Source organism: Gobius niger (assembly GCF_951799975.1).
Source record: "Gobius niger genome assembly, chromosome: 20".
NCBI classification, from domain to species: Eukaryota; Metazoa; Chordata; class Actinopteri; order Gobiiformes; family Gobiidae; genus Gobius; species Gobius niger.
This window is the reverse complement of record NC_136871.1, coordinates 17,127,840-17,154,210: the sequence shown is the minus strand read 5'-3', so window position 1 is coordinate 17,154,210 and position 26,371 is coordinate 17,127,840. Positions and strand designations below refer to the sequence as shown.

The following is a 26,371-nucleotide window of genomic DNA, read 5'->3' as shown; positions in this document are numbered from 1 at the left end:
GAATTGTTTGGCTGTTTTGTTGTATATATTTCTCTGGTTATGAAACGCAGTGAGCCCTCGGTCTGCAGAGCCTTGTTTCTACACGGGCCCCTATCGGCGGCGGACAGATTCCGTTGACATTGCAGGAGGAGGAGGAGGGGTGCAAAGGACTCGTTATTAAACCTACAGGATTTACAGGGGAAGCCGCGGGATTGTGGCAACCCGCTGTTTAGCTTTAGTCTCTAGTAATCTTGTAGTCATGTATCGGCGACCACTGCAGTCTGCAGTGAAAAGTATTTTCAATGTGACTGCGTCCAGAGGCGCCTACGGAAAGGTAATGGAGCTAACATTAGCTCTGCTGCTAAGTGGATTTAAGTAGGTTAAGTCAACGCGATGAACTTGATGGTTCACAAGAAACATTCACCGAGAAAAGCAGCATGATGCTTTGTTAAGCATGTGTCAATGAAGAAAGAACACGAAAATACTGTTCTGTAAACACTTCGGCCTTATTTGTCTATTATTGTATGTTCACTTCTAGTCCCTAATGATGAGATTGCCTTCCTATGGGCTGCTCTGTGTGAACAGGACTGTGACCTCCTCTGTGTTAATACACGAGTGTGCCAGCCAGGTGCTTTGCATACCAAGACAAATGTTTTGTTTTTCCCCAAGGAGAAACACGATGTACTCACATAGTCTTTAACTAATGGTCAAATCTCCTGATATGTTTCTTACTTATGTCTTTCCTAATGGTTGTATAATGTTGCTTTCAGGTGTTAGAAGAAGGCTGTTTATCCCGAGCCTTTGTCGCATACCAACCCCTCAAAGTCAGCCCTCCCTGCTTAACACCATGTCGGACACTGCACAGCTCCTCACAGGTATGACAAGAAAAGACATGACAGAAGATCCTTGTATGGCCTTCCATTATTTAGTAATAATAGTAATATAAATGCTAATATAGAACTTCTAAAGTTGCAGTAATGTCTGTCAACTAATGAAAACATAGCCTTGAATGGGTCACTATATTAATATGAGCAGCTGCACTCGGCAAGTAAAGGCCACAGTGTCCAGGTGTGTGGTCTTGTGATTGGGCTTCTTTTTTTTTGTAAATTGGGTTACAGTGCAGTTCCATTCAGGTGAAGCTTTTTCTTGTTTTGTTTTTCAGCTCCTTCATGTAAAACAAACTCCCCAACACACAGAGGAAGAGGTCGGGGCCTTTACAAAGCTCATTGAAGCCATGGGCTTCACTGGTGCTCTGAAGTACAACAAATGGGTAAGTATTGTAATGTAACACTCGCACAGACAGAAACACAAGACGGTGTTTGTTTATCTCTGCTCATTATTTCAAGATTAAGCTTTCAGTTTTAGCTCAGTTTTTAACATTACTTGTTTCTTGCGATGTATAATATCACTTTTAACTAATGAACTGAGAGCCGTGTAATAAATCTGTCATGATCCAAGGGCGCCAGTCATTGTTCTGTGTCCGAGGTTAGAAGAGATTTATATCAGTTGAAGAAGCAGGAAAAAAGCTTTATTTCTTATAATCCAATTTAAAACTAAATTGTGTAGAGCAGATGTAGGGTTAGTACTGAACCACTGCCACTCTGTGGTAGAGGAAATCGGAGTACCCAGAGGAAACCTACGCAGACACGGGGCAAACATGCAAACTCCACACAGAAAGCCAACCACTCGGCCACCGTGCTGCCCATCTACAGTGTCATTTTGGATATTTGATGGTTTTTCTCTCTATTCACCCTCAATGTCCCACAATAATTAGGCCGACCACCTGCTTAAAGGAGGTGAAAATGCTTCATTCATTCATTTATATCCCAGAGGGTTCAAATCCATTTGTTATTGTCAGATACAAAAATCCTTGCGGTGATATGTACAATAGTGTTTTTTCCTCCAACAGACCAAACCTGAATATTTTCCATGGACCGGGAGGATTTTGATCTCTTTGCTACTCTTATTTGTTTCTGCGGCGTTGAGAACCATGTGCCCTTCAATACTAGAGTGAGGGCAGCGCTATATCTCTTTCTCATGGGACATGGCCGTGTTAAATCAAGTTTGTAGTTTGTCCTGTGAGAACTTAAAAAGGATGTAGCCTAAATGCTAAATGAAGTACATGAGGCTGCGTGCGATGTTAATGTAAAGATGAGGCGAACGAAGGGGAAGCAGTAAGCGCGCGCTGCTGTCAGTTCTGCTTGCAGCGCACCCTTTTTGTATCCAAAAAATGCAGTACTAGATTGCTGCTTATACGGCTAGAATGCAAAGGTTAACTGCTGCATCATTATCCTTATTTAACCTCAAGGTGGAGTTCCAACACAAGAGCACCTTAAAGGAATAGGCCACCGTTTTTACATACTAAGATATGTTCTTACCTCACTTTAGACGTGTTAATATATCCCCGTCTGGTCTTTGTCCGTGCGCTCTGCCAGGCAAACGGAGCACATACGCAGCCTCTCCCACATGTCACATAGCTCCGAAAAAGCTCACGATAGAAGCTACCAAGCTCTTCCACGTGTTCCCTATTTAAATAAAGTTACGTGAAGTGTTTTCATGCGAAGTATATTTACACAGAAATGTAACGTGTCGATTTTATAAGCAAATAAAAAGGGGGACTATATTGTGAGGCGTAATGATACGAGGAGCACAGCGTCCGCGCAGTAACTCCTAAAGACTTCCCCCGCTCACTTCCGTCAATAACCTTTAGGAGTTACTGCGCGGACGTTTTGCTCCTCGTATCATTACGCCTCACAATATAGTCCCCCTCTTTATTTGCTTATAAAATCGACATGTTACATTTCTGTGTAAATATACTTCGCATGAAAACACTTCACGTAACTTTATTTAAATAGGGAACACGTGGAAGAGCTTGGTAGCTTCTATCGTGAGCTTTTTCGGAGCTATGTGACATGTGGGAGAGGCTGCGTATGTGCTCCGTTTGCGTGACAGAGCGCACGGACAAAGACCAGACGGGGATATATTAACTCGACTATAGTGAGGTAAGAACATATTTTAGTATGTAAAAACGGTGGCCTATTCCTTTAAGGGAAACGTCACAATGTTTTAAGAGAATTGGATCCTGTTTTGTGCATTTAAAATATTCTGTCTTGAGGGCTGTTCCCCAACCAGCAGACCTTGGCAGAGTATCCATATTTTTTACTCACATAAGAGTAACATAACATTGAAATCATTTTGCGTACGCTGAAGTAATAAGTTCAGACCCAAATTGCTCAAATAAAGGTTAGAAGGACAGTACATGGTGAATTTACTACTTCAATAAATAAATAACGTAGGAATTCAAATATTTCCAAAGAATACGCCATAAAAATCAGATAAAAGAATAAAGATATGACTCAAAAACTACCTGCCTTTGCCAGCCAGTGAGAGGACATTTATGTGACTCCAGAGTTGTGCTGCACTGGACAGCGGAGGTGGACTCTCGGTGGCTTAAATCATGGCCTGTCATCCTGTAATGTCCCCCCTGCAGTCAGTGGAGTGCATCACAGCATGTTCACAGGGGGTGACTCCAGAGCTATGCTGTTGTGAGGCCTAACAAGACAATGAATAATCGCTGTTCTAACGAGCATTTAAGGCCAAGCCAGACAAACGTTGACATTCTTTCTTCTATTCACCTTATTTCGCCCCGGACACTTTCGCCTCGGATCACCACTTCCATTGTATTGACGGTAGAGCGTGAAGTCCGTTCATTAAGCGGAGAACGAGGGAGAATGTTCACCGCTAAAATCTGATGTTTCGTAGATTGATTTGTGTAAAATGTCCGATGTTCATTTGCACCAACAAGTCATCACCGCACTGTTTCTCTGCGCAGCCTAAAATCGGCTTTGTGTTCGTGTAGCAACTAATTTTCTCTTGACTTCTCCAGTCCTATGTAAACTAATACGAGTGAAGGGGCGGGCACAATGCATGTCGGCGCCCACGGAATATATATCCGAAATGATGTGAAAAGACAAATGCATTTATCTAAAATAATGTTAATATTTATTTTTATACCATGGTCTGGGTGAATACTCGATTCTGATTGGCTGGACACTGTCTGTTAAAAAGTGATAATGTACAGCTAGTCCAGCAACAGTTTAATCACGTTCTGTATCACTCCGCTGCAGCTGTTTCCATAGTAACGCTAAACAATTGAGCTGGAACTAGCTTCAGGTAAAACAGATTAAAACGTGAAATAACTCCTGCCCAAGACTTAGAAAAATAAGCAAACAGGCCCCAGCGAGGTGTCCATTATCAGAAATCTCGTCCCTTACATATTCCTCATCAGAGAAATAAATCTCCCTTTTATGTCAATTCCCGACATAAGTTTTGCGTCACACTCTTTGTGACAACACGAGGTCATGGCTGCATTTTAAACAGAAGCTACGTCTGCGCCCACAGGAATGCTGATCATTGTGTCATTAAAGAATTGTACTAAGAGTTCTTCTACATGACTGACCTCATGCCCTGTTTCTCATCCGGGCTTTGTATTGACAATGTGTGCACTTAAGGTCCTAGACAAAGCAGCTGACCTGAGAAGGACCATGAAAATGAACAGTAAAGGATATTAATTGGATGAAATGTGTATTAATTCCGGTGATTTATTTCCCCAGCTGTAATTGTTCTTACCAAGAGAACCATATGAATTGTTTTTTATTTGACAGAAAATCAAGATTGCAGCCCTGCGCATGTACACATGCTGTGTAGAGAGAATCAATTATGATGAGTTCTTTGAAAGTAAGAAAAAAATACAGTATCCATGGTTTAGGCTCAGGGGTAGAGACTTGTTTCTGTGGTTTTAAATGCTGTTTTGTGTTTCAGAATGTTCCCTTCCCGACACACTCAACTCCTGGTTCTTGGTAGCGCAGTTACATGTATGGTACGTTACACATGAGCGCCCTTTTCCTCCCCCCTGATGGTCGACGGTGTTAAACAATTGATTTGTGTCATGTGTTCTCTGGGCATCAGGATGTGTTTGGTGCGAATGCGTCAGGAGGGCAGAGAGGGGAAGTACATGTGCCGTTATGTCGTTCACTCAATGTGGGAAGATGTTGAGCAGAGGAGCAAAATTATGGGGGTAAGTTCTGTTTTTAAGTGAGTTTAAAGAAAACATTAACTTTTTCCTTTGTCCATGTAAAAATGCTGCTGTCTTGCCATATTTATATAAGCCATACACTCTACAAAACAATAAACCTTTTAACTTAAATTGTGTGTAGGTCGTAACATAATCCTGGTTTATTTGAACCAATAATTATTCTGCTGATTATCGATATCAGGAATCTACTTCATAAAACAAACATAATGGGATTATTATGCATTATTACATCATGTACAAATCCTTGAGAAAAAAAAGGCAGTTTGACAACATGTTTCAGGTCTAAATTCATGTTTGATGTGCAAGAAGCTATATTTTACTTGTTTGTGCGCCACAGAAATACATTGGGTTAGATTTGTGCTGTTTCATGCCACATAGGATGCAGACTTTGTATGTTTAAGGTTTTGCCTCACTGTAATTGTGCCAGCAGTTCTCAAGCCAAAAGTGTAGCCAAGTCCCCTGAGGGTTGGCCGGGCTGCAGCCTGTGGCCACAAGACCGTGCCTCTATTCTCTGTCATTGGAGCAGCACTGACTTACTTTTTCACTTTGCTGCATTTGACCTTTAAAAACATTTTGTCATACTTAAATTTGGAATTAACCGAAGCTGATTAGTTAGAAAAACATTAGTGGATTCCTGACATTTAATTGTTGAGGACAAACACTACTTTAATGAGCCAGTACACTTGCCTGGCTATTAAAATAGCAGGTACTATAAATCCATATAATGGGGGGAAAAATACCACGAGTCAATCTGCACTAAAGCTCACAAAGTCATGTCATTGACGTCACATACAAGCAGCCATAGCCAACACTGTGCAAATATCCGTACACACTGCTCTTTTACATAACCAGAAAGAAGAGGGTCAAACTAGGAAGTATGTTAACTGGATATAACTAAAATTACTATGGCCAAAGTAGAGGTTTATCTTCAAAACTGATTAAACAAAGACATATTTGCTTCCTTTATCTAAAGATACAACTCATTGAGTTCATACTTTCATTGCACATGACTTTCAGTCAGTGTGATGAGTCTATGTTCACCATGAATGTTTTTTCTCCCAGTAATAATCATAAAACATTGTTAAAAAGTTGAATTATTATTGGGCGGCACAGTGGCGCAGCGGTGAAGCTCTTGTGCTTCACAGCTAGAAAATACTGTGTTTGATTCCCACCTGGACGGGGCCTTTCTCTGTGGACTTTGCATGTTTTCCATGTCTGCGTAGGTTTCCTCCGGGTACTCCGGTTTCCCCTACCACTAAAACATGTACAGTGGGTGAATCCTCCGGCCAGGTGTTTCTGACCATTAGCCTGGCTGGCTGTTCACTGCTCCTACAGGTCGCCCCAGCGGCATCGATGATGAGTTAAATGCAGAATTTCCCTATGGGGATGAATAAAGTATCAATATTAACCAAAATACAAATAATAGGTTTTTAAACTTGAACAAATGCCACAATTTATGCTCATTTGCACTTTGATTATACTGTATTTTCCCCTAACATACAGCATAATGATTAATTGTTAACATAATTTTTAATCGATTAAGCCCATGATGAGGATGAATTGATTAACTGATTGATCATGGACATCCCTAGTTCACAGCCTTCAGCCAGTCAGTTTATGTTCAGTTGTTAATGTGGTCACTGTGAATGTTCCTTTTGTCCTTTTAACATGGCAGGAAGGTTGAGCTGGAACCAGGGTTAAACATGCGTTTCAGAATGAGTTCTTTAGTTTTGCTCTTTTGGTGTTGTGTGACAGAAGGAGGTCAGAGATGAGAAATGACAGCGTTACTTTGTGAGCTCACTGCTGTGTGTGCGCACGTTTGCTCTGGGCGGAGCAGGGAGGTGCAGTAAGGGACTTGTGGTGCAGGTGTTTTCACAGCTGCTCATGTGAACTTTGTCAGTGTTCTTGGGTATATTTTATGCATTTTTGCATGACTGGCACAAGCTCACAAATGTGACAAATTGTTAGAATCCCCATTCAAATAATTTAAACTGAAAGCTCAATTATGATCACAACAACGTCATCCACAACCGTCTGTCTGCTCAGTCACAACGACCTCAACCGTCTGTCTGCTCAAAGTCACAACGACCTCATCCACAACCGTCTGTCTGCTCAGTCACAACGACCTCAACCGTCTGTCTGCTCAAAGTCACAACAACCTCATCCACAACCGTCTGTCTGCTCAGTCACAACGACCTCATCCACAACCGTCTGTCTGCTCAGTCACAACGACCTCAACCGTCTGTCTGCTCAAAGTCACAACAACCTCATCCACAACCGTCTGTCTGCTCAGTCACAATGACCTCATCCACAACCGTCTGTCTGCTCAGTCACAACGACCTCATCCACAACCGTCTGTCTGCTCAGTCACAACTACCTCATCCACAACCGTCTGTCTGCTCAAAGTCACGTCGTCAAAACCGTCTGTCTGCTTGACGTCATCAACAACTGCCTGTCTGCTCAAAGTCACAACGACCTCAGCAACAACCGTCTGTCTGCTCAAAGTCACGACCTCAACCGTCTATCTGCTCAAAGTCACGTCGTCAAAACCGCCTGTCTGCTTGATGTCAGCAACAACCGTCTGTCTGCTCAAAGTCACGACCTCAACTGTCTCTCTGCTCAAAGTCACAACAACCTCAACCGTCTGTCTGCTCAAAGTCACAAAGACCTCAGCAACAACTGTCTGTCTGCTCAAAGTCACGACCTCAACCGTCTGTGCTCAAAGTCACGACCTCAACTGTCTGTCTGCTCAAAGTCACAACGACCTCATCAACAACCGTCTGTCTGCTCCAAGTCACAATGACCTCAGCAACAACCGTCTGTCTGCTCAAAATCACAACGACCTCAACCACAACCGTCTGTCTGCTCAAAATCACAACGACCTCAACCACAACCGTCTGTCTGCTCGACCTCATCCACAACCGTCTGTCTGCTCAAAGTCACAATGGCCTCAGCAACAACCGTCTGTCTGCTCAAAATCACAACGACCTCAACCACAACCGTCTGTCTGCTCAAAATCACAACGACCTCAACCACAACCGTCTGTCTGCTCGACCTCATCCACAACCGTCTGTCTGCTCAAAGTCACAATGACCTCAGCAACAACCGTCTGTCTGCTCAAAATCACAACGACCTCAACCACAACCGTCTGTCTGCTCAAAGTCACAACGACCTCAACCACAACCGCCTGTCTGCTCAAAGTCACAACGACCTCAACCACAACCGTCTGTCTGCTCAAAGTCACAACGACCTCAACCACAACCGTCTGTCTGCTCAAAATCACAACGACCTCATCCACAACCGTCTGTCTGCTCAAAGTCACAACGACCTCAACCACAACCGCCTGTCTGCTCAAAGTCACAACGACCTCAACCACAACCGTCTGTCTGCTCAAAATCACAACGACCTCATCCACAACCGTCTGTCTGCTCAAAGTCACAACGACCTCAACCACAACCGTCTGTCTGCTCAAAGTCACAACGACCTCAACCACAACCGTCTGTCTGCTCAAAGTCACAACGACCTCATCCACAACCGTCTGTCTGCTCGACGTCATCAACAACCGTCTGTCTGCTCAAAGTCACAACGACCTCATCCACAGTTGCATTTTCCACAGGTACTTTTTGCTCTTGAGTAATTTTTTTGGACACTACATTTTTTACGTCTTGACTAATATTCTGTTAAAGTAAAGACTCTTACTTGAGTAAATTGTTTAGCTATGCTTCCCGTCTCTGTTTAAATTTAAGTGCATTACTGCTGCAAATAACTCAGAAAAAAACTCATGATTATTTGTTTGATTTATGTGATTGTGGAGCAGGGAAGGTGCATTTGTTGCTTGTGGCTGTGGAACATGCTGTTTCAGTAAACTGTGCAGCTTCTGTTGAGGACTTGCCTCATGAAGCGTGTCATGCAGACGGTTCATGGCAGGATATGCTTAATGCTAATTGCTTTCTGGAAGAGCAGGTTGTGAAAAGCACACGTAAATGTTTTCTGAAGGAGTCGTGTTGTGTTTTCCTTCTTGTGCAGTTTAAACGGGCACAGTGTCCACACAATGTTCAGGCTGGAACCCAGCATCAGCAGCTCTTATATTTGTACAAGTCACAAGCAACACCAGTGATTGGACTTGCTCTCAGGTTTCATGATAATTGTGGAAAGTAGCTGTGAAAAAACATGTCTTGACTTCAGTCCTCACCCACAACTGGTACATGTCTCACAACATTCATGACAATGTAGTTCATTTCAAATTTACTGCATTTTTAGATGATTGGTAATCCTATTAGTATAATCTTTAGGGATTGATGGGAATTGATGGAGCAGGAAAGGCTTATTTGTTTCTAAATTATTTTGGTGTTTTTCAAAACATGTGTCCTGTTGATGCTAGTGGTAAAGTAATTTAAACCCACTGTGCTTTATCAATGACGAAAGTTGCAAAATTATTAAAATTAGAAATATTGTATGCGTTAATTGTTTGTGAGTATGAACGCTGTAGTAGCCATTTTAATGACTCCTCTTTGAAGTGGCGGAAACTCTTCAATCCCTTTCAGAAGAGTTGATGGTAAATTAAGGGAAAGAAAATACTATATTTGTATAGTGCCTTTCACACACAGACATGATCACAGACAGCTTTTCATGTAGGACAATTTACATTCACACTATACTCTTAGAAATATCTCACAAGGCAACATTTATAGACATTTACTGACTGAGAAACTATGAATATAATCTTTAAACTGCAAAAACTACTGTTTAAGCAGCCCGTTTCTGAAATGAACAAACAATTAATGCCACAGTCTTGTTTTGCTGCAGATTGATGCCAGCCAAAGAAAAGAAGCAACAAAAGCGATGACAGAGACCTTCTACGCGGCAATATTTGGATATGATGAGGTGGGAGTTGCATCTAGAGTGCTGACATCTTCCTTATAGTGTATGAAGCAGATTTATTATGTGCATTAAATTTCATACGAGACTTAATATTTGTCAGATAGTAGAAATACTCCTTTCAGGTCAGTTTTATGGGTTGGAGCCAGTTGTCTTCATCAAACTGAAACAAAACACTGTCACTAGGGTTTGATAGATGATGCATCAAGTGGAAGACTAATGGGCATGTGCCTGTATTTCCACAGGGAATTCTCTCTGACGACAGTGTATTGGCTGCAGCTCTGTGGAGGAACCTGTTCAACTGTCAGTGTGAGGACCCCGAACAGCTCGAGCTCATGGTGGAATATGTTCGCAAACAGGTGTGTGCCAATATCGTGTTACAATTTCAAACTTTGAATTCTCCTTGTGAAGACTTCATGTGACGGGTTTGCTTTCGGAATCTTGAAAATAATGTTAGTGGTGTCAGCAGTTTTCTGCAAGAGGAACCAATTTGACCTTCACTTTTACCCTTTTCCTCTTCACCCACCCCCACAGAGCCCATTTTCAAAACCCCAAACCTATCTACCCCCTCCTTGCACTTTGCTGTATGTTTTCTTTGCCTCTGTGTGATTGAAAACACTCCTGGTTTTGGAAACACCTGCAGGCCTCCATCTGCTGCATTGACCGCTTTGCTATTCACCTCCGGGTTGCTTTCTGTGTGTTTTAAATCAAATTCATGTATTCGTCTCAACACTGTTTATTGAACTCTGTTTGCCGTTGTAATCTTAGACAAACCAGTTTTGACTGATGCTCTTACACACGTAGCTGCAGGTGGGTCAAAGGTCTTTGAAGCACTGACTCAGCCAAGAGTCTCCTCTTGTGTGGGTACACACAATCCAGCTGCACAGGCACTTTGAGTGTTGCGTCAGAAACCAAACAAATGACACACTTGACACATGTGTACGCCAGCCCCCAGTGGTCCTAATCATGTTGGTCCCACTCCCCAACTCAAACCTCCTCAAAACATCAAGGCAAGGTGTTGTGCGGCATGTGGCACCCAAAGTGTGTTACTTTCTGAACTGAAATATGTAATGGGAGCATTTATTTTCACAAAGGTTATTTACAAATTGAGGACAAATGCCAGACAATCTATGCTACACTCTTCTTGCGTGGAAATATGCCTTAATTCGAGGGTTAATGGTAAGATATGGCACACTATGTTGGTAGATGTAAATCCAGCCATATCTGTCAAACCAAGAGACCTCTGAGCAGCAGCGAGCTCCTACTTGACTTGTACAGGATCTGGATTGGATTAATTCTCTCACTAGTTTAATGTTGAACCAGTCACAGCAGTTATTTGTAATACATCTCTAAAGTGGACGATAATTTATCCTAACATATATCTATTCAGAACAGACATTTGAAAAGCATTTAGTCCTCCTCTTGTCTTCAGTGTCTCTCTGTCCTGTGCAATTTTTATTTGTTCTGATTTAAAATAATATATATCTTGGTGATCTTATAAACCATGATCGTTTTGACATGAGTGAACCACATGTTTCTGAGATTTTTTAATGTGCAATATGATCACACCCATCCAGTCATCGGGCGAGGTAGTATTTTCAACGGAGTCAACTTTCATTTTTGTAGTTGATTTTGTAAATTTTGTAGGTAATTCCAGCTCGGTGGGTAAGCGCCTCTTGCTCCTCTGCACAGGCAAGGCAAACAGCTTGTCAGGTGCAGTGCCTCTGTGCCATTTACTTGGTGCCCAAGCAAACAGAAATGGGTAAAGAAGCTGGCTCCTCTTCCAAAAACATGTCACCTATTCATTATTCACACGAAGATGCATAATTTCTTACAAAGTGCTAATGGACGTTACTGACCAACTTCACATTATCATAAAAAAAAACACCTTTTTTGTGTAATTGTTAAGTTTGCAGTTCACTAAGAAGTGTGTAGTTTATAGAACAAAGAGTCTCTTTGATTTGTCACGACGCCATGCAGCACCTGATACTTTGCTAAATGCCTTAATGATATGGAGTATCAAAAATCATTCGACAAGCTGCTTGGGGAAAATAATGTGGACCTATATCAGCAAATAACTGAAGTGTCCAAGTAAGTGCTGTTCTGTGGTTTCCAGAAGTTTGCAAAGTTGCTCTCAAGGTTTATATGTTTTAGCAAAATGACCAGGGTGTTTATTCAGACATTAAGCTGACACCTTCAGCTGACATTACATCCACAGAAATGAGTCCAGCGCGAGAAGGTGCGAGTTACAAAAATACAGCCAGTTTTACACGACTTCCAAACTGCATTTGAATCGAGTCTGGGGCTGTGCCTTGTAAGGAGGTGTTAGTAGTTTCTTGTCAGCCAGCGCAGTTAGTATGTATTTGTTGTTTGTTGTTGAAGCCTCACTTCTCGTCTTGTGTGCAGATGATGTCAAAAAATTAATTTCATCTGCAGACATTACAGAGAATGGGTAGAAAGAATCATGTTTGGTAAAACAGTCTGTAGTGGAGCGTTCATCCACAAATCCAAAGGTCAGTTGTTTGAATCCTGGCTCCCACTGCTGCATTTTGTTTTGCCCTCCATAGTAACACCACCATGTATGAAGTGAATAAAGATTACAGTTTGCAACTTTGCAACTTAAGCTTGCAAAGGACAATTCAAATGTAAGCTATTATTATTATTGTTGTTGGAGACAGACACATTATGCATTATCGGAGGGGCATTAGCTGTTCGTTTAAGGTGTTCCTGGACTCTGCAACAGTGTCGTCAATAACTGTCCATGTTAAACTCTGTGCAGATGCAGTTCATTGACGCGTTGGCTGGAGACGACTTGCTTCTCACTGGAGAAGTCAAGTGGCGCCCTCTAGTGGAGGAAAATGCTCAGAGTATCCTGAAGGTGACGACGCCAACGTACAACGACGCTGGCCTGTGAAACATAGAGGCAGACTCAAGGCAGATACAAGTGGCCTCTTCTGTAGTCTTCATTTGTTTTGCATCTTTAATCTGCTGCGTCACTGTATTGTTAAATTCTCAGCTTTTCAGCGTAGCCTTTTGCTTTTTTCATTCCCCCATCTGCTGACTGTCACTTTTCATATGCTGTTTTTGTTTCTTGGCTCTTTCCTAAATGTTCCCCACCAGTGCTAGGCCTCTGGGGGTGCCCATATGCAGAAAACTCAGTCAGGGATTGCATTTTTTTTCCTGTTTCAGACAGACATTCACACATTCATCTGCAACTGTCAGTGACATAAACTTTCCTAAAGCAGGAAATGCCATTCAGCAACATCTTCATCCTGTTGGTTCTGAGAGCTTCCACTGACTCTGTGAGAACAAAGTGTGGCGCGAGAACTCTGAGGCAAACAAAACTTTTTATTTATAAAACTACTATTTATGATGTTATTTCTATTACCTCATGTTTACACTCTGCTCCAGCAAAGGTTTGGGCTTCAGACGTCTGTCACTGCTCTCGCACTGTGAATTTGACACCAAATTTCTTGGTGCAAATTTTATGGTTATTTTTTATCAAACGTCTGTACTTGAACCTTTTGCTATACTGTTTCAGTCCTGTTATATTTTCATTTTTACTTGTCTAAACGTTTGTCCATGATGCTCTCAGACCCACACAGGATGGATTTGTAGAAGCCAACCATCACTGTATTGAACATTGAATCAATTTTTTAAATAAAATAAAATGGTCTCTGGATGTGTACTATGCTGTAGAGTATTTATTCTTTGTCAACAGCATGCTGTGAGAGACATAATGTACACAATTTAATTGTAATCTTGGTAGATGCATCTATGCTTTTGAATGATTGAGGCAATTATGTACCAGTATTACCATAAGTTGACAAGCTTCACATTTTCGCTTTTATCTTTTTATTGATACTTTCACAACAGAACCATATGGGGAAAACATAAGGGATGCTGCTACATATAAAAACAAACAATTGTTAAAACTAAATATGGCTTGTGTAAGTTTGTTTTGAGACTTTATTTTGAGCTGTGATTTACTAAAATAAGTTATGCTGCTAAAAGTTTGTTTAAGGAGAGAGATTCTTGAAAGATATTCCAGTGCTAATGCTAATGTATTATCTACATTATCAATCTGATTCATGGCAGGTTATTCCATTCTGCTTTTGTCTTTAAGAGGTAACTTAACCTGAGGTTCCCAACGCTTTTTCCTCGAAGCCCTGTGTAGGCCGCCCCCAGGTTTGGAACCACTGAGCCACCTGCTGCTTCTGAAAGTTCACACTTCACTGTGATTGGTTAAATCAGCATGTTACACTCTGAGGCTGACCAATAGGAGGAGATCGGAGGAATTTTTGTTGAGCATAAAGCTTTGTTAAAAGGAGGAGCACTGAATCACACTATAACTGTGTCCGTGTGCGTGCGTTCGTGTGCGCGCGCGTGCAACCAGGCCCTTCCCTGTCCAGCTTTAGAGATCTGCTGACGGGATCGGGCAGAGCAAAGGCTAGAATGTATTAATTTTCTAGGCAAGGCATGTTTATTTATACCGTGCATTTCGTACACAAGGCAACTCAATGCGCCTTCAATATGTTTTTCTTTTTACATGCATTTTAGTAAGACGGCACATGAGCCAGAGCACCAGAGCGCCCCCAAATGGCTCCACCAGTGGGAGCCTGCAGCGGCTTTAACAGTAGTTAGATTGGACAGTTGAATGAAAAAAATGAATCATTTTTAACATGTGAAAAACACAACGCACAGTTCGTATGTGTGTAGGCTACATAAAATACATGCAATTTGGTGCAGCAACATATTTGATGTTTGATGCAATTTCTGATTGCGTGATTGCAACAAACCCCTTTCCCTGCCTGCCTTGACTTTTCTGTGTATATATATATACTAAAACGAAATTAATAGTCTTTCATGTTTTTCAATAGTTTTTCATGAGACTAAAATGTCCAGATATTTTAGTCGACCAAAATAAGACTAAATAAAAATGAAAAGGAGAGACTAAAATCATCCAAACTTCTGTTGACCGTCTGAAAGAGCCTCATATCATGTAATTTCTCTGCCAAAGGAGCAGCTCTGAGCTGTGTTCATGTGGAGCAGCTCCATGAAGCAGAGGAACAAGATTAAATATGATTATAATGAATATTATAAATGCAAAGTCGACTAAATTTGTCTTAAATTTAGTCGACTAAATTTACTTGCAATTTTTGTCGACTAAAACTAAAATTCAAGATTTTTTTCTTTTTTTTTTTTTTTTACTAAATCTCGACTAAAATGAAATTACGTTTTCGTCAAAAGACTAAGACTAAAACTAAATTAAAATATGTCAAAATGAACACTGTATACATTATATAGTTTATTCATTTTTGTAACATCTCAAAAAGCACACTTCGTAATTACACTGGTGCACGTCGCCTTTAAAGAGCAGCATGACGTCAGGGCTGGATTTACTTGCTTTGTTTGTCCAAAGCTGTTTAGGTTAAGAGAGAGACTGACCGACGAGCGGAGGAACAGGGATACAGACCTTCCGCGCTATCCTGTGTTTTCGGTCATTCGTAATACAGTTATTTATTACGGTGTTATTACACAGGTAACGATGCCGTCCGACAGACCGTTCAAACAAAGGAGGACATTTGGTAAGAAGTCAACAAGAGCCGAGGGTCGTCAGTGCATAAACAGCAGCTGTCTGTGCTAGCACTTAGCCGGCCTGCTAGCCTGAAACTCGATAACAGCGTTACTACATTCAATCATCGTTATGGTTATTCTAAGCACTAAATTGCATACAGACTAAATGTTTTACCCCGGAAAGTGTGGGTTATCTGTCTGAAGAATTATTAGCCTATATGGTAAACTGAGCTTTAGAGACCTGTTTTGCCAAAATGACAATTCAAAAAAATCGTCTAAAATTAAGTCCACTGACTGTCAAAAGTAGACATTGTTTTTCTCCACAAAATGTGTTCATGGGTACTTTATAAACTAGGCAGGCCTGAGTACGTAGGTTGTTTATACAGCTATTATGGACTATGATTTTATAGACGCCGATTTGTCCAGTAAATATGATAATAACAATTTGAGTGTTTTTGAGTGTTGTTTTGAGAAAACAACATGTGCAGATAGTTAGCCCAGTGCACGTGCTCAGTGAATTATGTTGTAATTTGACGCCAATGAAGCCCTAAAGGAGGGAGGAGTCCTTTATATAATACAGTCTATGGTCTGGCTACTCCGGGGACAGAAAGTCAAATGTCTGCTGCACTGGCTGCACTGTACACTCAGGGCTGCAGACACTAACCCAACTTTCCCCCTCTTTTCTATCAGACCAGTTAGGTATGAAAACCACTCTGGTCTAATAGAAAATATTATCATTAGACCAAATGAGCTACTTTGGAACAATAATCCCACTATCTGATAGAGCATTTATTTTCCACGTTAGGGTGTCTTTGCGTTCGTATGCCACCTTAATAGTGGATTTTGCAAATCTGTTTCCACCGAAGCTAAAATATTAGCTAGAGTACAAACAGAAAAGAACAGCCCTACTAAACAAAGACCTCATTCATAGTTTTTCTTCCCCCTCAGTGCTCTCCGATCTTTGAACCTCAGTGTTTAGTGTTTAGAATTAGTCTGATTTAGTTTGTTTTTTCCTAATTAGGGAAATAGTATACTGTGTAAGTCAACCTCTACATAGAACCAAATGTCCAATTAAGATAAGATGAGATAATCCTTTATTGATGTCACAATGGAGAATTGGTTTATTTGGTAACTCCAGTGTTTTATGTCCCACGTTTTAAAGCATTTCATTTTTGTATCTTGTGTTGATATGTTTATGGTTACACAAGTGTTTTGCTCATTGTCACCTGCAGCTGACAGGTGCAAAGAGGTCCAGCAGATCCGAGAGCAGCATCCCAACAAGATCCCTGTAAGTAATATTCTCAAATACTATTTGTGACTTTGCTCTAATTTGTAGAGTGTTTACAATCAATCACAGTTTGTAACACACGTATTATGTCTTAGTAGTTAATCCATTTTCCTTGTGACTTTCACAGGTAATTATTGAGAGATATAAGGGGGAGAAGCAGCTTCCTGTTCTGGACAAGACAAAGTTTTTAGTGCCAGACCATGTCAACATGAGTGAGCTCGTCAAAATCATCAGGTACTTTACACGGATTGTAAAGTAGTGTGCTCTGTGACTGTGTGACTTGACTGGAGGTCATTTGGCTGTTTTTCAATGTGTGCAATGTGCGTATTTAAAGCTGTTTGCAGATAGTGTTACAGTCAATCGCCTCGTGAGTTTACAAGCAAAGACCGACATACAAAACAAAGTCCTTAGAAGTAAAAAAATAATAATAAAAAAATAGGATGAATGACTTAAGTGAAATTTTGTGGACAGTATGTAAATTATTACGTTAACTGTGGTTCTCATTATTATTATTTGTAATTATTTAGCATTAATTGTAATGTCAAGCCCCAGTTACATCTGTACCTGGTCTGGACCAATCTGACTTAAATAAAGAGTCAAACAGTACCTTGATCATTCAAGAATAAGTGTCTGTTTACACTTATTAAAGCTTTGGGTAACTTAAAGGAATAGGCCACCGTTTTTCCATACTGAGATATGTTCTTACCTGAGCTTTGACGAGTTGATTTGTACCTGACTGAACCTTGTTACCTGTCTCTCTACTAGACGCCGCTTGCAGCTGAATCCCACCCAGGCCTTTTTCTTGTTGGTTAACCAGCACAGCATGGTGTCTGTGTCCACCCCTATCTCTGAGATTTACGAGCAGGAGCGGGATGAGGACGGCTTCCTCTACATGGTCTACGCTTCCCAGGAGACCTTCGGCTGCTAGAGAGGAGCTCCCGAGGAGACGTCAGGAGCTTTGTGTGAGGGCATAAAACCACCCCATGTTGTGATTGTGCCCACACCATCGCATTTCAGGCCCCCATTGAGTTTTAACCGGACAACCCACTTTGTGCTGGTCAGTAAGTACAACACTTGGCCAGAGGACTCTCAAAGTTTGAAGTATTCTTTCATTTAGTTTTGTCCTGTACTCACTTCTCCAGGTCACTAAATTTGAGTACAAGGCAAAAAAAACCTAAACAATATTAAAACACAACTTACACAGCAAGTTTCGGGATTAAGTATGTCAAAACTTGGTAATCAACACATTTTGAAGTGCTTAACGATTAAGTGACATTTTTTCTTATCATGATTGTGATTCCAGACGAGATCTGTAGTTATTTGTGTTATTGTTTTTATACTTTAAACATGTCTTCTGATCTTTGAGTTGCTGTAGCTTTAGTTGTGTTTGTTTAGTTTGAGCTTGTTCTTTTGTTTTCAACATAATTTAACACTGTCAGCCTGAAGTCTAATACTGGCTTCACTTCTCGCTGACAATCAGGCTTAGAAAGAATTACTGTAATCCTGTCGAATTTGCAGTAATTTCTGAGTGCAATAATTGTCCTCACACACCTCAACAGGTCACATCACGTTGAAAGACATTTCTTAATGTCTCTTAATTACTGACCTGTCCAATGTCACTTAAAATGTAACGGATTGAAAACTGTTCGGTCATAATAAAGGGATGATTAGCGCCTTTAGCCTAATGCTGCTACACTGAATGATCACACAGTTCATGTGTTAATTGCCTTTTGAGCACAAATCACCTTATTGTCATTTATTGGCATACATGCACATACCACCATTACTCATTTCAGTCATAGAAGTTAGTTTTTATGCTCAGCTATACAATAAAAAATATGGAGGGTCACAAGCAACTACTTGCTACAAGGAAAATACTTTTCTCGTTAGTCCAGCAGGCTTAGGTGGTGCGGTAACATGAGTTGAACACAGAGAAATTTGTTCATTAGTGATGTCCTTCATTTTAGTGAAGCTGTCCAGCTGAGTAGAGGTCCTTTAAAATCTTCTCCTTGCACTGTGAGCCCCACATCTCCCATGTGTTTGAGAGCCTGTACGATTGCTACGTGTGTGTCCTGATAGCATAGAACATTAGACATATTACAATGTATTAAATGTAGAAAATGAATGAGCTTCTTTTGCACATAAATTAATGAGAAATGGTTGACATGATTTTTGTTTAGTTTTTTAGACTTAACATTATCAAAATTAAAATGTTTTTCTGATCAGCTTCTCTTTGCTCCTCTTCTGTACATTTACCGCTTCTACCTTTGTTTGAAAAGAGCAGGTTGCGACGCACTAGAAACCTTGCATGTTTTATCAACAAAATGTATGCTATAGACTGTTTTATTGAGTTTTTATAGATGTTTTGCATACCAAAAACAGATGTACTGTGTGTTTGAAATGTAAAGGATCCTTTAATCAACCTGTATACGTGTGCTTTTCTTTTAGGCTTCTTACATCACTCTATGGAAGAGTGTTCTTTATGTACAGTAGATGTATCGCTACCTTACTCGAAGCATTTGCCAATAAAAAAAAAGTTGCCTTTAAAATGTTTTCTGTTATTAAATAATCCTTTTGAGATTTACTGTAGCTCTATTACAAACTTTGCTGCCAGGGTAGTGACATTTGTTACTCCTCAGTCAGTGGTTTGAGCAGGTCTACTTGCATCACTTTTGAAATTGCCTCAGACTTTACAGCCATTTGGTTTATTTTTATTTGTGAAAGTCACACAAAGCGATAGTAATTCTGCCCTGGCAAAGAGGGGAGTGAAACTGTTAACCGAGTGCATTTTCTCCTATTCAGCTTTACCCAAATCCAAAAGGTCACAGCCTATATACCAGTCTTAACACCTCATTTGAAAGCTAAGACATACATTTTTGTCCCTTTTTACTCGCTTTTTTGTTATGTTTTTTCGCTCTTTTGTTGCGTTTTCATCCTTGTTTTTGTCTTGTTTTTGTTGCTATTTTGACACTTTTTTTTTATAAGAAGCTTTTGGATTTGGGGAAAGCCAAATGGTCAAACAAAGTCTACATACCCCAGTTCTTAGTTCCTTTTTATTTCCTCGGACGATAAAACTGGACATTCTTTTTTGGCAAAAATAATGTCCATTTCCTGTAAATTCCTGGGCTGTCTTGCATGAACTGCTCGTCTGAGATCTCCCCAGAGTGGCTCAGTGATATTGAGGTCAGGAGACTGAGATGGTCACTCCAGAGCCTTCACTTTATTCTACTGTAGCCAATGAGAGGTCGACATGGCCTTGTGCTTTGGATTGTTGTTATGTTGGAACGTCCAAGTGTCCAATGTGCAACTTCCAGGCTGATGAGTGACACTTTTCCTCCAGTATTCTTTAATAACATGCTGCATTCATCCTGAAATCTATTTTGATCAAGTTCCCTGTAGCTCACACATCCCCAAAACATCAGTGATCCAGCTCCGTGTTTCACTGTAGAATGGTGCGCCGTTAATCACAGGCCTTGACGCCAAATGTAATGTTTATGGTTATGACCAAAAAGTCCCATTTTGGTTTCATCATTCCAAATGACATTGTTTCAGAAATGTTAAGACTTGTGCCTCCTTTTTGTGCATCTTGAAGCAGCTACACAATTTTTTTTAAACATTTTTTTTGAGTCCTGTATTTCAGCTGAACTTTTTTCTTGGTTTTTCTTTTCATCCACAATTTTTCTGTCAGTTATTGCTGGGGTTTTTTGTTTGTCGACCCGACTATGATTAGGTTTGATACTCTCAGACCTCGGATATCTTTTTTATATCCCTTTCCCTTTCAACTACCTTTTCCTGTTTCAATTCTTTTGCTTTCCTCATGACTCAGAAACCAGAGACACCGGTGCAGCACTGAATGAAAGATGCAAGGGTCTGTCAGGAGCCCCCAAAAAATCACTAACCTTTGATACACACACAAATACACAAAACACCGGTCAGAGGTGAGGATGCTTACCTTTAGTAGCCATTCAAACCCGGTTGTGTCAACTTGTATTTTATCAGGCCAAGATCACCAGGGTATGTAAACTTTTGATCATGGTAATTTCTTTTGTCATTATGATTTAAAAAGGGCAAACTTAGTTGTTTCATCATAAATGGCTTCACACAACCACTGAGTGAAAAAAAAAAAACCTTTTTGTGTGTTATTCATAATCTCTGAAAAATACATCCTAAAATCTGCCCAGGTATGTAGACATTTGAGCACACTGTATATTAAACCAGTCGAGGTAATTTGATTGAAACAGGTCCAGACTCAACAGGGAGCACCACAATACTAGGTGTTTTGAGTTCATTTTATTTTGTTCACCAGAGACCATTATACCATGATAAAAGCTTATGTTTTCTTTTATAACCTTTATCTCAATTAACCAGTTTTGGCAGCCGGATGTACTGCGTCTCACACAGGGATCTCTTTGAAATGCAATGGTGCAATGGAAAAACTGGCCCAACAGATAGAAAATATGAAATTTTATTATAGAGTTAATTTTGAAATCCCTAATTTGTTTACAATGGAGACTTGACAAAGAGAAAGCAACATGAAAGGTACTTCCAGCTGTCATGACAGTTTTCATAATGCGGTGAAGCATACTGCTGACTGAAACCTTCATTCCTGACTCTTATAAAATCAGCTTTATTGTTTATTTGTTTTTAATTGTAGAAGTTTCCTGTCACAATGCAATACAAACAAGAGGAATATCCATGTTACACAATTACAATAAAGCATATACATGTCTGCTTTCTTTACAGATCATAACGCCTCCTGATTTACATGCAGTGACAGAGACGACAGTACAAACAACTTCATACAATTCAATCAGCATTTATCCTGACTTTCTTTACAATTAGTATTCTCATTTGTTTTGTTCATTTTTAACACATAAGAGCCAAGTTTAATTTAAATGACTGATTATCTGGATTCTTCTTGTGAATAGACTTAACAGTGAAAACTAGGTCCACATACGGCAGCTGTGACGTCGAGAGGTTGAAAGTGTTGGCAGGCAGCACAAGAGCAAAGATCTTGGATTACTTCATGTCCTAGCTTATGCCATACTAAAAAGGAAAAAGATAAATACACACCCAATCAGTAAATATTTCACACCTAAAATACAATCGACTTGTGTATCATTCACCCTTGTTGGATGGAATGCTCACAAAAAGAGTTCTAACAGTTTCAGGCTGACATGCACCTGTGGCACAACTAAATGAGGTGCACAATACCCAACATTGTTTTCCAATTTAAAAACACAATATGTAAACTTGAACAAGCTGCCTGTTAGATGTGCCATTAAACTGTATCTGCAAGCGTTAACATAATGTTCATGTTATCCAAAGTCATTGTGTGAACTGTACAAAGTAATTGTAGCGGCATAGTATGGACTCCCCATCTCATTCATAATCAACATAGATCATTTATACTTATGTTACCAATTTAACACTGGATTTTACCTGTCAATCAGTGAGTCTCTCATGCTGGTGGCGATGGCTGACGGCTGTGCTGTGTCACTCAGTCTGAAGACGCTCTCAATGACAGACAGTTCTGTGCTTGTGGTGTCCAGCCCACAGAACGCACACCAATCGTTTACTACCATTCCACCAGCAATCACTTCACTTCCCCGGTTCACTGTACCTGCCTAAAATGAAGACATTGGAAAGTTTTACAAAAGGTAGCTAGGTTAGTGTTGCATACCAATTTGCACTTTTCATCCTACCATACATATCTTAGTTCCAGTTTATAACAATATTTTAGTGAAAAGCAACAAACTAAATCAGGAGTGCCCATTGGTTAAATTGCAAGCAATCAGTGGATCGCCCGTTGCCTGGCTAACGCCAGACTGCTGTGTGCGCTCGAATTATTTCGAACTGCACAGCAGAAATGTTCACATGGATTTGGGAACCAATCACAGAACGAGGAGGGACGGCAAGACGATGACGCGCTATTCGATATACGGAAGCTTGTAGTTTATTTACAGATTTTTTAAAAAGGATCCAGCATGACAGCAGTAAAAGCAACGCAATTTTCGATCAAGCTTTAGACCGTGTTCTAAATAGTTTAGCTCGAAAGTTTACAGCGGGTACGTCATACGTCATCGGATACGATTGGCTATGGCTACGTGCAGACGAATGACCGACATTTGTAGCGCCCAATAAACAGCTATGGACAATCGTAAACCACACCTCTCCTATGAGAAAATGAATTGGTGGTCCCAAGACTAAATATCACTTGTGTTTTTAGTCTGGCGTTAGCCAGGCTAGATCGCCCGTGCAAACTTAGTAGATTGCAGGGTCCAATCTCTCCAAAAACAGTTGACTGTCTTGCTCGCATTTGCCACTGGTTTGGGGACAGAAATAGATACCGTTTGCACACGGGAATGCACACAAACATGAAGGAACTGGAATAAGATCTGTCATTACAGTAATTTCAATCGCATTCAAGTCGTTTCACTTCAGGCTGGCTGCATTTGTGGGCATAATTAACAATACACACCGAGTTTTACATTTTTTATACCAACCAGTGCTCCAAACTGGAAATGTACTACTGCTTAAGCAATTCAATTTGCTACTAACCACAAGAGGAACTTGAAGTAATGAGGACAGCTCATCCTGGTCTTCTATGGATGTCTTGGGATGGACTAGACCTCCTTGGTTACTGAACGCGCAGTAAGAGCCGACTAGTACCTGCTCGGCCACGGTTTGCCGGAAAACCTCAACCTTCAACGTATCTGCAAGTATTTCTTCTGTTTCCTGCACACACAAAAACAAAACACCTGCTTGGTAAGGATAGGCATTTCCATTGGATATACAGTGCAAGTTTTAATGTAAGAATTATTTCTGACTCGGTCAAGGTCGGGATGAACCAGTGCCACGTAGTCGTTGCAGGCTATGACATTTCCAAGAGCAGACAACCTTTCCTCAACTCTTTGAATCCTAACTGGGTCTGGGAGGCAGTTTCGAATGTGCTGGAGCTCCTGGTCTGTGGTGATATTAGGCAAAAGAAGGCCATGGCGGTTTCCTTCAAAAAAAAAGTAATCAACATATATTAATTATATTATACTTTATGACTACTTATGTACATTAAATAAAAAGATATAGACACTCGAAAAAAAAGTATCCAAAAGTAAAAGTAGACAAAAGGTGATTCAAAAAACATACCTACACACATTCTGCCAATGATACGACAACCTCCTATAGAAGCATGTACTACTGGGATGGTTTCTGACAGTTCACCTTCAAACACACTGTCCACAAGAAAAATAAGACAATGTATTTCAGTTCTTTACAGTCTAACAATCTGGTGAATGAACACATTTAAAAGTAACAGAAATGTGAACGTCAAAAGAAAATATCTGAGAAGACGAATACGTTATGGGTAGTATAGTATAATATGTCGGACAGATATAAACAGCATGAGCCACAGGGAGGTTACACGATTATTACATCAGAACAAAATTATATGAGGTTTTCAATTACTCTTCATAATCATATATTTTGAGTAATACCATTAACATATATATATATATATATATATACATATATACATATATATATATATATATATATATATACATACCTGTAAAAGGTTTCAGCTCCACCAATAGCCACCAGACAGTATGTGTTTGTCAGTTTCGCAAAGCAGCCGATTTCATTGTTTTTCTCAAACGCTACTCGGACAGCCATGGCAAAAACGGGATTACAGCCTCTGTTTCTAAAAGGGGAAACACAGTTGATACACACAGTAAAAGGATCGATATCCTACCAGCTATCGCAACACGTAAAATGGTAGCTCACTAGCAGTAATAAATATCATACCAGAAGTGCGGATTTGCTAGCTAGCTGTGCTAACTGCTAAATTTTCAGAACTTAAGTTTGTTGTCTCAAAATCCACCGAGCTCAAATCCGCACCGCACAACTCTTAATCAATTTAGTATAAAGTAATTTATAATATACGCACATAACTGGTTGATTTGTCATATTGGATAACATTTAAAATACCTGAATGTTACTTCTAGCCTCCAAATGTGCGCAACTTCCACACGTGTTCACTTCCGCGTCAGGGATGACGTGATGACGTAGAACGTCAGACGTAGTTATTTTGCCTTTTTTATTATTTGTCAAGTACTTGACAAATAACAGTACTTGTTGCTAAACTCACGCAAGCATGTAAACAAATATAAATAGGGGGCTACATGTGGATTGTTTGGGGCATCTTGCGTTATTATGGTGCTACAGTTAATACTTGCTTTACAGCAAGAAGGTCCCGTTGTCTGTTCTTTCTGAGTGAAGTTTGCATAGTATCGGTTTGGTTCTTCGGGGTCTCTGATTTTCCTTCCCTCATTAGCAATCAACAAAAACAGGCAAAGAGGACAAAAAGATCTTTTTATATATATTTATTATATATGTTTTTCTATACAACAGTGTACAAAAAACAAAGTAAAGCATATGCCAGGGGAGATTAAAATGGGCCTTCTGCTTACTATATTTGCATTGAATTTGGACAGAATATAGGTTAATAATAAATAAATAAAGATCCAGTGTTTTTTGGGGAAAAAAATAAGAAATAAAAATAATATTCTCCTATTCCAAGCAGCAATAGAATAATAATGAAATATGAATAAAATACTTTGATATAAAGATTGATGGGTACCAATATAGATATTTGTATTGGTGGCACACATTTACAGAATATTCATAAGGGTAATATTGCCTTTGTGATGCCCAATCCCGTCAGACCTTGGAAGCTAAGCAGGGCCTGGTCGGTACTTGGATGGGAGACCGTTTAGTAACACCAGGAAGCCTAGCGAATGTAGCGAGTGAGTGGTTGGTGGTGGTCAGAGGGGCTGATGGCGCAGACTGGTTGCCTCGCTTCCGTCAGTCTACCCCAGGGCAGCTGTGGCTACAATAGTAGCTTACCACCACCGGGTATGGAGTGAATGAATAATGCAATGTAAAGCGTCTTTGAGTGTCCAGAAAAGCGCTATATAAAACCGATGCATTAATATTATTATTATTATTATTATAATATAGACCAGTGTTTCCTAACCAGGGGTACTGGACCCCTGGGGACCTTGAGCACTTGGCAGGGGGTACTTGGAATGACCTTAGATTTTAAAAAGAAAGTGAAACTGAGTAGAATGTCAATTTGCTTTCAAGGACCCTTGGTTTTAATTATGTTTTAAAAGGTTTGACTTTAAGAGTGTTTTAGCCATATTTTGAATGTAACACTCTAAATGCTGAATAATTCATGTTTAGTTGCTCACTTTGCTCAAATTTTGGCAGGATCCTTGAGTTATGGGGTTCTCGGAGTATAAATTAATGCCTCAAGGGGTATGTGGGACAAAAAAGGTTGGAAACCACTGATTTAGACTAAATGTTTCATGTTGCATTTTTTGTTTCATGCTGCACAATTGCACCAAAGAAAATTCCTAGTTTGTGAACCTGTTCCATTACAATAGAAATATAACCTATTCTGATTCTGATAGGCTGGGTAAAGATAAGATATGTCTTACAAAGGAATGTTGCAATATTTCGTAATAAGTGTGTATCTAAATTAGAGGTTTTCT

At 40.1% G+C, this 26,371-nt stretch overlaps 3 protein-coding genes across 3 annotated transcripts; 2 read left to right on the top strand and 1 right to left on the bottom strand.

Annotated features, from left to right (window-relative positions):
- Positions 1-86: 86 nt before the first annotated feature.
- uqcc1 (ubiquinol-cytochrome c reductase complex assembly factor 1) lies at positions 87-13,640 on the top strand. The gene is made up of 9 exons (XM_079578343.1): positions 87-313; positions 750-854; positions 1,142-1,249; positions 4,644-4,716; positions 4,801-4,858; positions 4,948-5,056; positions 9,881-9,958; positions 10,198-10,311; positions 12,732-13,640. Exons 1-9 carry the CDS (start codon positions 239-241, stop codon positions 12,864-12,866), a joined length of 855 nt encoding a protein of 284 aa, XP_079434469.1. The 5' UTR covers positions 87-238; the 3' UTR covers positions 12,867-13,640.
- A 1,728-nt stretch (positions 13,641-15,368) lies between these two features.
- Positions 15,369-17,911, top strand: map1lc3a (microtubule-associated protein 1 light chain 3 alpha). The gene is made up of 4 exons (XM_079578346.1): positions 15,369-15,540; positions 16,762-16,817; positions 16,945-17,051; positions 17,583-17,911. The coding sequence occupies exons 1-4, from the start codon at positions 15,501-15,503 to the stop codon at positions 17,743-17,745; spliced, it is 366 nt and encodes a 121-aa protein (XP_079434472.1). The 5' UTR covers positions 15,369-15,500; the 3' UTR covers positions 17,746-17,911.
- A 3,184-nt stretch (positions 17,912-21,095) lies between these two features.
- Positions 21,096-24,541, bottom strand: eif6 (eukaryotic translation initiation factor 6). The gene is made up of 6 exons (XM_079578170.1): positions 24,382-24,541; positions 23,964-24,049; positions 23,648-23,823; positions 23,379-23,555; positions 22,260-22,444; positions 21,096-21,863 (listed from the first exon to the last, which is right to left on the bottom strand). The coding sequence occupies exons 1-6, from the start codon at positions 24,486-24,488 to the stop codon at positions 21,854-21,856; spliced, it is 741 nt and encodes a 246-aa protein (XP_079434296.1). The 5' UTR covers positions 24,489-24,541; the 3' UTR covers positions 21,096-21,853.
- Between the last annotated feature and the right edge of the window lie 1,830 nt (positions 24,542-26,371).